General features: G+C 46.7%; 1 protein-coding gene across 1 annotated transcript in view; it reads right to left on the bottom strand.

The window, feature by feature from the left end:
• The window catches only part of Tfcp2l1 (transcription factor CP2 like 1), a 73662-nt gene that overhangs the window by 56900 nt on the left and 1255 nt on the right, over window positions 1–15507 (bottom strand). Inside the window, exon 3 of the mRNA XM_010632335.2 lies at window positions 14690–14786. Within this exon, the coding sequence (XP_010630637.1) occupies window positions 14690–14786 (97 nt within the window). The remainder of the gene's footprint in view (window positions 1–14689; window positions 14787–15507) is intronic.

Here is a 15507-nt window from a genome sequence, read left to right as displayed (position 1 = left end):
CCGCTGCGGCCCACCAGCTCTCGCATCCCTATGCTCCCGGCTCCCGACGCCGGGCCCGCAGCTCGTCCCCAGCGCGACTTGGTGTTTGGAACGGGCGCGGATGTCCAAGAACCCAGTCCAGGCACAGACGCTCTCTTGCCTTGCTGTTTTTTTTTTTCCTATCACCTCATACTCTGAAATCCTTGGCACTTTGAAATTTTCTTGTGTATTGCTTGTCTTTCTCCCTGAAATGTAAACTCCCAGAGGGCAGGGCCTGGGCTAATTCATTACTGCCCAGAATAAATATTTAAATAAATACGAGAAAAGGAGGGCCTCGAGAGAGAAATCAGAGCGGCCCCCTGCCCGCGGTGGCATTGAGCTGAGGCCTGATGGATGCAGGAGGCATCTAGGGAAAACCTCAGGAGATGAGCTGTGAGCAAGCGTGGGGCAGATCCCGTGGGATGGAGGAGCTGGGCCTTCCTCTACCCTTTCTGTTTTCCTTAGGCGCCCCCCTTCCTGTCTCTACCCTCCAGACTCCGCGCGTGCGTGTGTGTGTGTGTGTGTGTGTGTGTGTGTGTGTACCTGAGATCGAACTTGGGACCTTGTGCTTGCAAGGCAGGTGTGGAACCACCCAGCTAAATGCCAGGCCCATCCACCCTCCAGATTTTATTCCAAGCGTGTCTTAAACCGAGCAGGCCAGCTCACGGTTTGCCTTGCTAAAAGATCTGTCCGGCAGTAGTATGGACATATCATGATGAGTGGAGTCAGTCAGGAAGGAGCAGAGTGCCATGGGCCAGGGCCCACCTCCGAGGGATATCCTGTCCCCAGCACATGGCACAGGGCCTGGCACAAAGAAGGCAGCCATTCTGACCCCTGGACCTAGGCCTGTAGCTCCCAGCTCCCCTGGGCCTGGGTGTGGGTGAGACCCTCCCTCCCTCGCTGTTCCTCCCCACTCCCTGCAGCCCCAGGTCACAACTGGCAGCTCTCAAGGATCCCCCTTGCTCCTGCTCCTCTGGCCTGTGAGGCACAGTACAGAAGTCTGCAGATAACCCTGCACGGAGGACAGCCTCCGTGTCCCTCTTGGGGACAGCCGTATTCTATCTCCCTCTGTTTTGTCAGTGTCCGTGACTCACATGTGGTGGGACTGTCAACTTTTACACCGTGCCAGGCCCAGTGCTAGACTGAGCAGGCAAGTCAGCCCATTTTATAGATGAAGACGCTGGAGTTCGGGAGGCTGAACACCGCAGCTGGGATTCGAGGCCAGGCCTGTGACTTCCGAGCTTGTGCTCTTTGGCTATCAATAATTTCTGCCCAAAGCTCTGTATTCCTTTTCTGACCCAATGCTGGGAAATTGTGCTGTCATCAGATGTGTGTTTGCTCCCACGGAAGCTTCAGGCCAGGACCCCTCCAGAGGCAGCAGCAAGCCCCCATCAGAGTCGTCAGCGGGTCCCCTCTACAGCTGCCGGGGAACACTACTTACTGCCTGTGAGCTGACTTGTCAGGTGACTAGGAGTCCAAGGACGGCTCATGCAAGAGTTTGGATTTGGCCATCAGGAAAAGCGGTCTCAGTACCGGGTAATCTGGAGAAGTGCAGCCGCTGGGCCACAACGGTGGGTGGCAGAGGGCAGAAGGCTAAGTTGAGCTGCAGGGCTCCGTGGTGCTTGTCTGGGGCCAGGTCAGCCTCCCGCTGCGCAGAGTTCGGCCTTCACACACTCACACCCTGCATCCGTTTAGGTGGGGCTGCCCCTGCAGAGGACCAAGGGCTCCTCAGATCCTGGCAAGGACTCCGCTGTCACCTGCTGATGCCCCACGGGGGGCCTGCGACCACCACCTAGAGGGGACAGCTCCACGGGGCATGACAGCACCTACCACATCCCAAGCGGGGGTCTTCCCTTAGGGGTGCAGGTGGGACACTGTTGAGCTGTTGGAGGCTGTGGCCTGAGCCACTGCTAAGAGTCCAGTTCACCAAGAGCCATGTGTACCCGATAGAACTGGATCCTGCTGGGAAACCCCCGAATGAATCAAGATGGATTATATAAAAGTGCAAATTTCCCACGATGAATGTCATTACATTGTATACCTTAAATGTACCAATAAAATGAATTAATTTTAAAAAAGAAATGGCTTAAGCACCATATTTTTCCCCTCACATTTCAGCATCTATAGTTAACGCCACCCAGCACGGTACCCACTTGCCACACAGCTGATCTCCATGGATGTCTGTGGGCCACAGAGAGCCCACAGCAAAGCTGAAACCTCCCGTGAAAGAAAGAGTTGGTGTACAGCTCAGTGGTGGAGCATGGGTGAGCCTGCACAAGGCCCTTGGTTCAATTCCTCAGCCCCAGAGAGAGAGAGAGGGAGAGGAGAGAACACAATACAGCCCATCTCTAGCATTATACCAATCATGTAAATGGTAATTCTTTACTGCCTTAGGTTAAATATGTAATGAAAGCTAATTTCACCCATTTTACTTTAAAAGTTATGCATGTGGCTTGCATTTGTGGCTTATGTAATACGCCTGTTGTATGGAACTGGTCTAAAGCGGTGACTCTTACCCAGAGGTGGCCACCCCCAAGACAAGAGCAACCTCTGAGGATATTTTTGGTTGTCTCGCCCCTCTGAGGGAGGTGAAAGTGTGTACAGGCCAAGCAAGTTGTAAACATCCCATAATACACAGGTTGATTCCTCACAGCAAAGAATTATCTGCCTCAAAAATGTTAGTAAGGCTCACGTTGAGAAACCTTAGTCTGTCCATGGCATCTACAATGCCAGGAACCCAGTTTTCTTTTTGTTATTGTTTTGTTTTGTTTTACAGTGCTGGGATGAAACCCTAGTCGTCATATCCTTTCTTTGCCACATGTACCTTCCTTTTGTGAGATATTGACACAGTGGCTGCTGGAGCTCCAGCCATTATGACAGCATTCCCATTAGTCACAAGGAGGAGGGGCAGAATAAGGGCACACCTTCTATCTTCAGAGAAGGTATATGCCCCACTTTCTCCTAACTTGGCCTTGACCGAAAGCTAGTCTCCTGGCTTCGCCTTGCTGTATACAAGCGACTAGGAAATGCAGTCTTCATGGGAGTGGCCTGTGCCCAGATAAAAACAGATTTCTTACTGAGGAAGAGGGGAGAATGGATCTGTGGTCAAGACTAATAGCAGCTGTATTTTCCAGGTGCACCAGGCAAGAAATGTTATTCCCATGTTACAGATGCAAAAACTGAGGCACATGGGGTGGGGAGTTGCCAAGACATGGCAAACAGCAGGCCGAGCATGAGCTGAGGCCTCCTGACTTCTCTTCATCCACTGCGTTGTCCTGCACAGCACGCTTGGCTCCATTTGTGTCCTTCACGTCCCATTGGCCAGAGGCCCAGGTGGTCATCTTGCTTCTCAGCAGTTTATAGGTGGAGGCAACTTCCGTGCTTTCCAATCCAAATCGAGCCCACTGTGGACTCCGAGCACCGCACCAAGCTCAGCTTCTTTGCTTTGACAACTGACTGAGGCAACAAGAGACACTGAGGGAGGGTAAGCCAGGAAGTCTGCATTCTCCAGGTCTTTCTGTGCCTCTGAAAATACTCAGAGTCTAACATATGATTTGTGCACATGATTTGGTTTTTGTTCATTTTGTTGGGTCGTTTTGGAGTGCTAAGGGCAGAGCCCAGGGCCTCCAGCTCGTCCAGCAAGTGCTCTGCCACTGAGCTACGCCCCACCCTGATTTGGTTTCTTAGAGTGAAGCCCACCTGTACGCTGATTAGCGTAACAAATACTGGCTGTATGTCCAGCAGGCGGCCAAGCCCCTGTGGGGACCCCTCGCTAGCACTAGACCCCACGAGGGCCCTGGGAAACAGCTGTTAGTTCCATTTTGCCGATGAGGCTTTGGACGCTCAAGAGGCCAGTTGGCCCACCCTAGATGATGTAACCAGCACGTGGAGGAGGTAGGATTCGAACCCCACCACTCCCACTCCAAAACCATGCAGGACTCTCCACCTGCTCTCCCCTTCGCCCAGACCCTCGCCCTTGGTCCGTCTTTCTGGGGCTGTAGGACGTCCTCGTTCTTTGCAGGCTCTGCTTCCTGCTTCCCAGCTCAGCCCTGGTCAGCCGCAGGTCCCTTGGTGCAGGGCCACCCCAGAGCCCTGTTATCTGCCTCGCTCCTCCTCCTGCACATGTCCCAGTTCCCACGATAGTCCCTGCAGGAGGGCCACACAGGACACCCCTTCCCGGGGACAGGAACTGCTGCTCTAGAAATAGGGGAACAAGGAGCGAGACCACAGCGAGACCTCCCCTGGGCTCAGTAGGGGTGAGGACTCGTGTGCTTCCCTTTCATTTGCATCCTGGGGAGGTCGATGCAGTCACCCACCTACCAGTGCTCCTGACTTCAGTCCCTGGACCCAACTGGCATGGCCAGGGCAGTACAGCCAGGGCAGGGTCCATTTCATTCTGGCTGGCAAAGCCAGGCTCTGCCCACTGCACTGAGCTGGACAAAGTTGGAAAGAAAAAAAGGGAAGCATCACCCTGAGGCTTTGACACCAAGGACGCTGCGGTGAGAAAACCCAGCCAGCCGCCCCCACAGGCAGGTCGTCAAGGAGTCAAGGATGACCCAGCGTGAGAAAGGGCATTAACATAACAGACGAAAGCCTCTGAGCACAGGGGTGGGGGTGAGTGGCAACCAACAGGGAGGAAATAGAGGCCACCCGGAGAGGGACCGTTAGGGTATCTTCCAGTGTTGGCACTGGCCACCCTCGGCAGCTCAGGGAGGGCATGGCCAGCCCTCACAAGTACCGCGCACCCCGCGTTACACCAGGCTGCCGCACGTGGTGGTACTCTGTGCCCTGCTTGCACATGGGCCGAGAAGGCTGGTGAAATGGCGGTCAGGCCCGTGCTCCTCTCCCCATGCTGTGCCCCTGGCGAGGGGCTGCCACCACGCAGAGGAGCTCCAAAACCGCCATCTGCTTGTCAATCTGGGCGCCTACCAGCCAAGTCCATCTGGGGCCGCTTACCTATCAGGGACCCTTTGCTACCCTATTTGTCCCACTCCCCTGGTCCTCAGTGCCCTCCTCCCAGCCCCAGTTTGCCTGGCGACTTCCCTGAAGCTCAGCTAGTGGCACCTCCTCCAGGGAGCCTTCCCTTCCCCAGGAGAGCAGCCCAAACACCCTCTTGGCTCTAAGGCCCCAGATGTTGGCTCAGGACAGCCTCACGCTGCCCACTCCCAAGTCCAGGCTCAAGACAAAGCAGAACCTGCCACCTAACGTGTCTGCGCTTTGGGAATCTACAAGGTTGGCTTTAATGTCTGCCTTTGTCTCTTGCTAGTGCTGGGACCTCAACTAGCATCTTAACCTCGCCAGCCTTGACTTCCTCAAGTGTGGCAGGAGACCCACTGCCCAGGGAGATTTCAAAGCTGGTGTGCAAATGCCAGGGTGGCATCAGACACCAGTGGGTGTGCGGTTAGTGTTTGCACCTTGCCCTGGATTTGGCCCAACACAAAAGCATGGCTGAAGTGTCTGCTGGCTGCCAAGCAAGGTTGGGGACCAAGGAAATGCACCCCATTGAGGACAGAGCAATTCTTTCTGCTCTGTGACCTTCTTAAGACACCAACCTCTGTGGCTGCCCTCTGTGGGTACAGTTTGCCGCCTAGAGCCCCCCGTGAGGACCAAGTACTCAGCCTCACCTTCCCCACAACTGAGAATGCTGGTAGCTGATTGCTGGGCACCTCCCAGGACTGTCCTCACCCCCCGTGTCCCTCAGTGCAGCCCACAACCAGTGAGTGATCGGCATGGGGAACAAGGTCCTGGTATCGCCAATCAGCCTAGCGTTCTTTGGCTCTATTTGGATAAGAATCATGAACTGGCAAGTGCAGCCCCGCTAGCAATCTTGATGTCACCAGATGATACCAGCTAATGCTGGATGCCAACAGTTGACACAGCCAGCTGCTGGTCATTGCTGCTGCTGGCCACCATCATCCAACGCCGGCTGCACCAGACACAGTAGGCTGATGGTACTGGGTGTTGGTGGTGCAAGCCTTGTGCTGGGCAACATAGAGTGTTCATTGGTCTTTCTTTGGAAATGACTGCTCTGCCCATACTACACAGGATTAGAAACCCCAAGTAGATTTACAGGACTTTGGGGGCCCACACTACTCTAAAAATAAATCACAAGCAGGTATACTGGAACAGCAAAGCAAGCTCTAACAAGGCCGGTGGTGCAACACAGGGGCCCGGTACATAGGAGGGACCCCTCCTACACTAAAACTCCACGAGTGGCAGGAATGCTGCTTAGAGTACAGCTGCAGGCCTGTTCCACTGAGAGGCAGGGCTGAAAGGTTGCTACGAATGTTGAATATGCAAATAAGGGTCCAGATCCCTCCCTTCCTGATTTTAGCCTCTCCAGGATGTCCCTGCCTTCATCAAAAAGGAAACACATTGTGTAAAGTGGCAGCATTGAGGGAGAGGTACTGCCTTGCCTGTCTGGCTACACTTCGTTTGGAGTGGAGAATTTGGTTTGATAGCCAGGAAGGACACTGAAGCAAACTGTAAAAGGGGGTGAGGGATCTCCAAGTTCTACACCCTGGTTTATGGTACCTGCTCCAAGAGACTGAATGGGAGATGCCTGAGGGACACAGGAAAGGCGAAAAGGCTCTTGGCTTGGCTACTGACCAACTGGGGAAACACCCATCTTAGTTACTTTCTCAATCCAGGGACAAAATGGCCGACATCCACAGTTGAAGGAGGAAAGGTTTATTTTGACTCACAGTTTTTAAGGATTTCAGTCCATAGTTGGCTGGCTCCAAGGCAGGGCGCCATGGCAGAGGGGCATCACAGAGGAGAAAGAGTTCGTGGCAGGCAGGCAGGAGGCTACAAGAAGCAAGCAACAGCTGCACCAGCCTTCTTTCTGTGCCTTCACATTCTACCCTGGCTACCCACCCTTTGGGTGGTATCACCCATATCCAGGATGGGGAACTCTTAATCCCAGGGTCACAGCCTAGATGCACCCCCACCTATGAGCACCTGAGCTTTTCAGGAACATCTAGAGACAAGCCATAACACCTCTTCCCCAAGTCTCACTGTCCTCATCTAGACTTTATTGTTTACTTTATTATTTATTAGGTTGTTAATGAATTTAACAAGTATTTGTTCAGCCTATGATATGTCAGACAGCTACACTGACATGGTCCCTCTCCTCACAGAGCCAAGGTTTGAAATGGGAGAGAAATGAATAGGAAACACACAGCATGATTGTGTGGTGTGCACTTGTGGGAAACCATTGGGAAGCCAGGCCCCCGGCCCCTGTGACCCAGCATAACCAGACACACACCTCCACACACATCCAGAGGCACCAGCCCCCAGCACTTCCTCTGCTCCTACCGCAGGGTCCAGGAGCAGGGACACAGTTCCTCATTGCCTTGCCCACCAGGGCAGGGGACACTTGTCATGTCTGGAATCTTCTGTACACTTTTCCATGCTTGGACAATGCATTTCGTTAACTCTAAGAAGCCCTCAATTGCATGATACACCATTATTTTACAAACCAGTAGAAGAAAATGTTAGCAATGAAATCATGCACAACGTTTTCTTATCACTTGGAATGTGTATTTTGTTCTTATTAAAAGATCTCATTTATATTTATTAAGGTATGAAGTGTCCGGTGCATATATTTAAAAAGGAAAACATAAGCAAAAGAAGTCAGTTAACTTATTTCTACAAGTTCTTTAGTGTACAACTCTTCAGGATCCCTGTTTATGCAGACTGGTCCGTGTTACTAGCTTTATACCTGGGCTGTGGTTTGGGCCATCAAGAGCGCCAGGGGTATAGCACTTCTGGACAGTGCTCCAATTTCGGTTCTGAAACTTCTTTCCAAGGTGCCGCGTCCCTTCTGCATCCTATTGATGGTGTTGCTTCTGTAGTCTTAAAGGGAGCTCTCACGTCTGTGCTGGCAATGTTAAGTACAAAACTGCCAAACAACCAAGGGACATTACCAACTGTCAGTTGCAACCTGATTTTAGAAACTTCAAAATATGGGAGGAAATACGTGTCTGAGGGTCAGTGAGTGAGACATCAGAAGATGGCTGGACCTCGCTCGAGCTCCTCCTGCCTCAGTAAATGTTGGATTACAGGCATGCTCCGGGGTAGGGACCAGGGTGTTTCTTCAACAGTGTCGTTTCTTGTTCTTCGTTTACTCTTCCCTGTAATGCTGAAAATCATGATTGCAGATGGAGGTCAGTGGTAGTGTGCATGCCTAGTGTGTCCTCAGCACTTCCAAAACGAAAACAAAATTAGCTTATCAAACGCGTACCATGCATTGCAACCTTTATTGGAATCACCACAAATATATAGATCATTTGCGGGAGAACAAATGGCTTTACAATACTGCTTTCCAATTTCTGAACTTATATCTCCCATTTACTTTAATCTTTATTTTCTTGCAAGATGCTTTCAGTAATTTTTTTTTGAGAAATCTTGCCCATTTAGGGGTTAGATTTACACCTAGATATTTACATTTTTACTCAGTTGTAAAAGCTTTTAAAAGTCGAATTTTCTACTCATTGTTGACATATAGAAATGCAGTTTTGCCGAGTCTTTGTTGTGTCTTTGCTGAACTTACAAATTGTAATAATTTATTTACAGATGCTTTTGGATTTCCTATTTATATAGGCACAGAACAGTTACAAATTATGACAGTTTTATTTCTTCCTTTCCAATGCTTCTGTTTTTAGTCTTTCCTTGCCCTTCTATACTGGTGAGATCCTGCAGCACTATGTTCCATAGAAGTAGTGAAAAATACCATCCTTTCCTACTTCCAAAGCTTAGAGGGAAACCTTTCAACATCTCCTCATTAAGTAAAATATTTGCTCTAGCTTTTTCACAAGTGTCTGTTATCAGATTAGCAAAGTCCCCTTCTATTTTGAGTTTAAGTGTATTTTTAAAATCACAAGTGTCATATGTTATCCGATGTAGAAACTGCATCTATTACATCAGTTACCGTGATCAGGAGTTTTCCTCTCTGCTCTTCTTTTTTCTTTCTTCAGTGCTGATGATGAAATTTGGGCCTTACTCGTGCTAGATAAGGGCTGTCTCACTGTCTCACCCACGGCCCCCAGGTGACAAATCTCACTCATTAATTTTCTAATGTTAACTCAGTCTTACATTAGTATCTGATCATTGTATGCATGAAAAGATGCCATTTGCTGATTTTTTTTTTTTTGGTACCGGGAATTGAACTCGCTTGCAAGGCAGGAGGCGGAATCACTGAGCTAAATCCCTGGCCCCATTTGCTGATATTTTGTTTAGGATTTTTGTATGTGCTAAAGAGTGAGATTGGCCTGTAGTTTTCCTTTCTATAATGTCCTCGCAGGTTTGGCATCGGGTGGTACTGACCTGATACAGTGGTGTACCCCGTCTTTATTCTCTGAGGAGCTTACATGGAGTTGGCTATTTTTTTCTCCTAAAAGTTTGGCAAAATGTACAAGTACAGCTATCTCAGTTTGACACTTCCTTTATATGAAAGTTTTATAGTATATATTCAATTTTGTTAATAGTAGTAAGATAATTAACAATTTATTTTTTCTTGTGGCAGTTTTGTCTCGTGTTTTTCTGCAATTTATCCATTTCATCTGTTCTGACATTTTATTGTTTTTGCTATATTGTATGTTCTCGTCTTTTGCCTTATGTGTACAAAATAATGGCTTTTCTATGTCTGCAAAGCCTTTCACCCACTACCACTACCTCCAGAATGTTTTTTTCAATCCCCAAAAAGAAACCCTATCTACTAGCAATCATCCGCCATTCTTTCTTCTCCCCAACTGCTACCGACTGTAGCCAAACCTAGGTGTCTGTGGCAGATTGCTTCAGGACCGCTCACCGATGCTGAAGTCTGAGGGTCTTCAAATCCCTTCTTAAAAATGGTATAGTATTTGCATATGCTCCATGCACTGTATACTTTAAGTCATCTCTAGGTTACCTATTTCACATACAGCATACGCGTCATGTAAATAGAAGTTTTACTGTGCTGTTAAGGGATAATGACAAGAAAAATGTCTGTATGTGTTCAGGAAAAGTAGGATTTTTTTAAAGATTTTTCTCATTGAGTTCATTGGTACTTTTTAGGTATACAGTACAATTACATTCATCATCAGGATCTTGTACCTTTACATGATGTATCTTGGTTCTTATTTTTTACCCCATTCCCCAGCCCTCTCTTCACCCCCTCCACCCTTCCCTATTTACAAAGACTCTGTTTTCATTTTATTCCTTTTCTCATGTTTTTTCTTTTTCCTTCTTACCTTCCCCCTGCCCCTCTCACTTCCCCTACTCCTTTAGACCTCTTTTTTCTATTTCACATTTTAATGTGCTTTTTTTTTGTTGTTACCGGGAATCGAACTTGGGTCCTTCAGCTTGTGAGGCAGGTGGGCGGGTGGGAAGAACCACTGAGCTAAATCCCCGGCCCCTTAATGTGCTTTTAACCAATGGCGATCCAATCTAGGAATGCAAAACATGTAGATGCTCAGGGCCCACTGTTCTGATCTCTTTCCTGTCTCTACACATTTGTCTATTCTTGGATATTTCCTATAAAAGGAATCATACAATATGTAATCTTTGGGAACTGGCTTCTTTCACTTGGCGCACTATTCATGGTTTATCCCTGTTTTAGCATGTAGCAATACATAATTCCTTCTTTTTTCCCCCGAGAAGTTTATTGGCACATTTCCGGTGTGCGTTATGAGCACCTCCATCACTGGGAATCCGTACCTGTACATGGTGTAGCTCGGTTCCTGTCTCCCCACATTCCCCGTCCCTCCCTTCCACCCCTCCACCCCTTCCTTTTTACAAAAACTTTGTTTCAACTTTTGCCTTCTTTTCTGATATTTTTTCTTTCTCTTCTTTCTCTTCCTCACCCCCTCCCCCTTCCCCTTTGGACATTTTCTTCCTATTTTACTTTTTCTATTATACATTTTGGTTCTCATTTACACTTTCAATTTGTCACACCAGAGAAACAATGCGATATTTACACGTGTCCTATTTATTTCACTTGAGTATGCCTCAATGTGCATCCATTTAGCTATAAATGTCTCTAGTTTCTCATTCTTTGTGTATGAGTAGTACTCTATTTTATTTAAAAAAGAAATCTTCTTTATCCAGTCACCAGTTGATGGGCATTTGGTCTGTTTCCAAGTTTTAGCTATTACAAACTGTGCCGCTATAAACATGGTGCACATATATCACTGTGGTATGATTCTTTTAATTCTTTTGGGAAAATCCCCAGCAAAGGGATGGCTGGGTCAAATGGAACCTTTAGTTTTAGTTCTTTAAGGCATCTCCATACTGATTTCCATAGTGATTACACCAGTCTGCACTCCCACCACAGCTCCACCAGCATTGGTTATTGGTTGAATTCTTGATAGCAGCCATTCTTTCTGGGGTGAGGTGGAATCTTAGTGTTGTTTTTATCTGCATCTCTCAAATGACCAGTGATGTGGAACGTTTTTTCATGTGTTTATTTACTATTTCTACTTCTTTATCTGAGAAATGTCTGTTCATTCCAGACGCCCGATTTTGGACTGGGTCTTTAAATTTGGGAGGTCCAAATAAGTCATGATCAAAATGAATAAGAGTTCGGGATGACACCTGCCCATTTAAGTCCTGGCGTTATGTGGGTGACAAGCAGCGGCTGTTAAGTTGGTAGGTGAGAGGTCCACATAAATTGCCAAAATTTTTACCATACAAACAGGAAAAATTATATTAATGTTTTTCCAAGATGAGTATTAAGCATTCCTAGGTTATCAATTTGTTTCCCAATTCAGTCTGGGCTACCACAAAAACAAAGCACAGGGACTTTTTCTTTCATATCCCAGTCCGTGCTACCCTCTAATTTCTTGAGATAGACGGCCATCAGTTTTCACTTTTTATTTGATTTGACCACGTGTATTGACAGCCAAAATGTTCTTCTAAGAATGGCTTGAGCTTCATTCTTCACCTTTCAACATGTGGCTTCTCATTATCATTCAGTTCAAGATGCTTTCTAATTTTCATTGCTTTCTTTCTTGCCTATTGGGCCATCTGGAAGCCTGTTTTAACCATATGGAGTTCGTCTAATTATCTTTTTGTTGTTGCATTCTTCTCTGGAGTTTCAGGTTTTTGAACTCTACTGAGACTTTATACCTAGTTTGTGCTCACCTTTTATACATATTCCATGTGCGCGTGAAAAGGATGTGGATTAAATAATTCTTTGGTGCTGTTTAATATGTTAATTATTAATTGTCTCATTTTATTAATTGTATTGTTCAAATTTTCTATATTCTATTTTGGCATGGAGGGAGACAGTTTTGGGTATTAACAAATGAGAGAGCTCTGTGTAAATCTCTCACTAGGATTGAAATTTTGTATATTTTTCTTTTTGGTTTTGTCAGTTTTCTTCTCTATTTACTTTGAAGTTGATGTTTAAGATTCTCACCTTTAGAATTGTATCTTTCTGATGAATTAAACCTTACGGAAATATCTTCCTTAGATCTGATGCTGCATATTGCTAAAGTCTACTTTCTTTATGTTCCCACAGCTACACCAGCTTTCTTTGGTTGATCCTCACGCGGTATATTTTTTCCAACTTGCTTACAACTTACCTAACTAAATCCTATGTTTAAATGTGACTCCTGGACACAGAACACAATGGTGCTTTGTAAAAAAACCAGTCTGAAGCTGAAGGTACAGCTCAGGGGTAGAGCTTCTGGGAAGACCCGGTTCTAACCCCAGAACCACAAAGAAGAAAGATCCATTCTAAGAATTTTTCTCATTTGATTAGTGCGCCCCGCTCATTTGTATTTAATGTGTGCTTTCTACTTGTCCTGCTTGCTCCATTTTCTTTATTCTTTTTGCCAACTTTCGGATTATTATTTATTATTCAATTCCCTTTGTGTTATCGTGGAAGGCAGCTATTCTCACCGCTATACCATCAAGGCTCTATCATCAAGTTAATTTGGATGGTATACTGTATTTCAACTTTGCTTTTAAAGTTTTCCTGGCATTTCAAAATGCATTGTGACTTTTCAAAACTTCGTGTTTCTATTTTTTTCCTTAGAACACAATGACCTCGTTTACCCTCTTTTCAATCATGTCACTGTTGTTGTGAGGTTTAATTCTATATATGTTTTAAATACCGTAAGATATTATTCTCAACACTGTTTTATAAAGTTGCTATCAGATTTACCGCTACAATTTCCATTTCAATTGCTCTCCATTCCTTCACACAACAGAGAGTCTGGCTGTGGACATCATTTGTGGGAGGGCCAGGGGGCCAGGGCTGAGTACCGCTCAGCCATGGTATATTTGAGATCATGTTGGGTTTTTTTGCGGGGTGGGGGGGCGCCTGGAGAAACCGCTTGACAGTTTTAAAGGTGTGCTTAGAAAAGATTCTGTAGGGTTTTTCTGATCTGCAAATTTTTGTTGGGAATGGACCTCTCTTCTGTTTTCTCCCGCTTCTGCTCTGAGGCTGACAGTCTCCTTGTCCATATTTTGTCTATTATTCATTAGCTGCTTTCAGAACTCTCTCTTCGCCTTTTGATGCACTTTCACTATGATGCACCCAGGTTTGCACTTTTATTCAGCCCTCCTGGTGGGACCAAAAGCAGAGTAAGGTACTGAGCTGCATAGGGCTCAGAATTGTGAAAGTTCTGATGTTCACGGCCTTGCAAGTGCAAGCTCACCCGGCCCGACTCCCTGGAGTTCAATGGACTTGCTAAAGTGATGCTCTGAAAACTTCTCCATCAGTATCTTTCAGTTTCTATCTCTCCATCGAGATCTATCTCCATCTCCTCCCCCAGATCCCCACTATGTGGCTTTTACATCTGTTTTTTTGTTTTTTTGTTTGTTTGTTTCTGTGCTTCGCTACTGAGGCTGCCCCCTCTCCTCCTCCCTACCTCCTCCTCTTCATCTGCTTTTCTGGGGCTGGGAATGGAATCCAGGGCTTCACACAAGTGCTCCCTCTACCACTGAGCCCTGGTCCTAGTCCTTACTACTGTTTCTGTGCCTTTCCACCTTTTCTTTTTCTGTTCTTTGTTCTTGACATTGTCTTCCAGTTCACTAACCTCAGTGACTTTCAATCTGCTGATTGAGCTCTTTGTGTCAGTTACTGTCTTTCTTTCTTTTCTATTTCTTTCTTTCTTTCTCTCTATGGCCCTCTGTCTCTCCCTCTTCTTCCTCACCCCTCCTTTCTCCTTCTGCTCCTCTTTTTCCTCCTCTGTAATTCTTTTCCTTCTCCTTCTCCGGCTCCTGGTTTCTCTCTCATGGCTCTGGCTCTCTCTCTCTCTCTCTCTCTCACTATTTTCTTTCCCGGGTCTAGGTATGTATGTAGTTCAGGTTAGCCTGGTACTTGTGATGCTTCTGCCTCAGCCTCTCAACCTCCCAAGTGCTGGAATTATAGACATGTACCACTACCACACACAGCTCCAGTTAGGGTATTTTTCAACTCTAAAATTTTAGTTTTATTCTGCCACATCCCTTTTTTGGTATGATATCATAAATATTAAAAGGAAAATGAAGAAAAAAAACCCAGAAACCGAGGAGCTGGAGGGGATAGGGAGGGATGGGAGGGACAAAAAAGAATTAGGAAGTGCTCCGTACATATACAACCCCCCACGGTAAACGTAATCATTATGTACTGCAGCCATGCACCAAAAACAGTTCATCTCTGCACAGACTCTGCCTTGCCCTCCTCCCTGCTACCACGTACGCATAGCGCCCACAGTCACAGCCCTTGTGAGTCTCCTCCCGTTGCCTGTTCCTTCTGGTGCCACGTCCTGCCTCCTCCTGTGCTGGCTTGCCGTGCACTGTGTACAGAACCACACGGCTAAACCACTACACAAACAGTTTTGTGGCCCAGGCAATGTTATCTTCCTCCAGAGGAAGGTTCTGCAGGAACTTGGGGAGGAACCGTTTGGACCACGTTTTTCGGACTGAAGAGAATGAGGCTGTTTCAAGCCTGGCTGGGTATCTCTGTTATCTCTTCTGGACCAGTTAAGAACCCCAGGATGAAGGTTGTCCTAAATACTAGGCTCACCTCTCCAGACTTTCATCTTCTCCTGCTAATTCTTGGTAATTTTTCACTACCTTGTCAGTTCTCTGATACTTTCGGTTAAATTTTCAAACTATTTTGTCCAGCTTTTCTAGTTATCATCTGCAGAAAGCTTTATTTCAAATTATCTGGTATTCCATTATCAGAAGCAGAAATCCCCTTTGCCTTGGCACGGTCCCCTTAATACCGACTGTGGAATTTTCCGGATATATACTTTAAACGGCTGCATAGTATTCCACTGAGAGGCTGAGCCACAGTTTATTATCCTGCTTTATCTGCAGCTGGAAATTTTGGTGGTCTGCCTCTCCATTGCTCATGGTTTCCCATTTCACACAGGAGTTTCCTTAGTTTAAGCAGAAAAGGATTGCTTTTTATTTTCTTCTACTAAGGATGAAACCCAGGGCCTGGCATAACCTAGCAAGTGCTTTCCTGCTGAGCTATGCCCCAGCCCTTGGGGGATTTTTTTTTTTTTTTTT

This window comes from Fukomys damarensis, unplaced genomic scaffold (assembly GCF_012274545.1).
Source record: "Fukomys damarensis isolate Sample0158 unplaced genomic scaffold, DMR_v1.0_HiC HiC_scaffold_29, whole genome shotgun sequence".
Taxonomy (NCBI): Eukaryota; Metazoa; Chordata; class Mammalia; order Rodentia; family Bathyergidae; genus Fukomys; species Fukomys damarensis.
The sequence above is the reverse complement of the archived record's forward strand: the minus strand, read 5'-3'. Positions and strand labels throughout refer to the sequence as shown.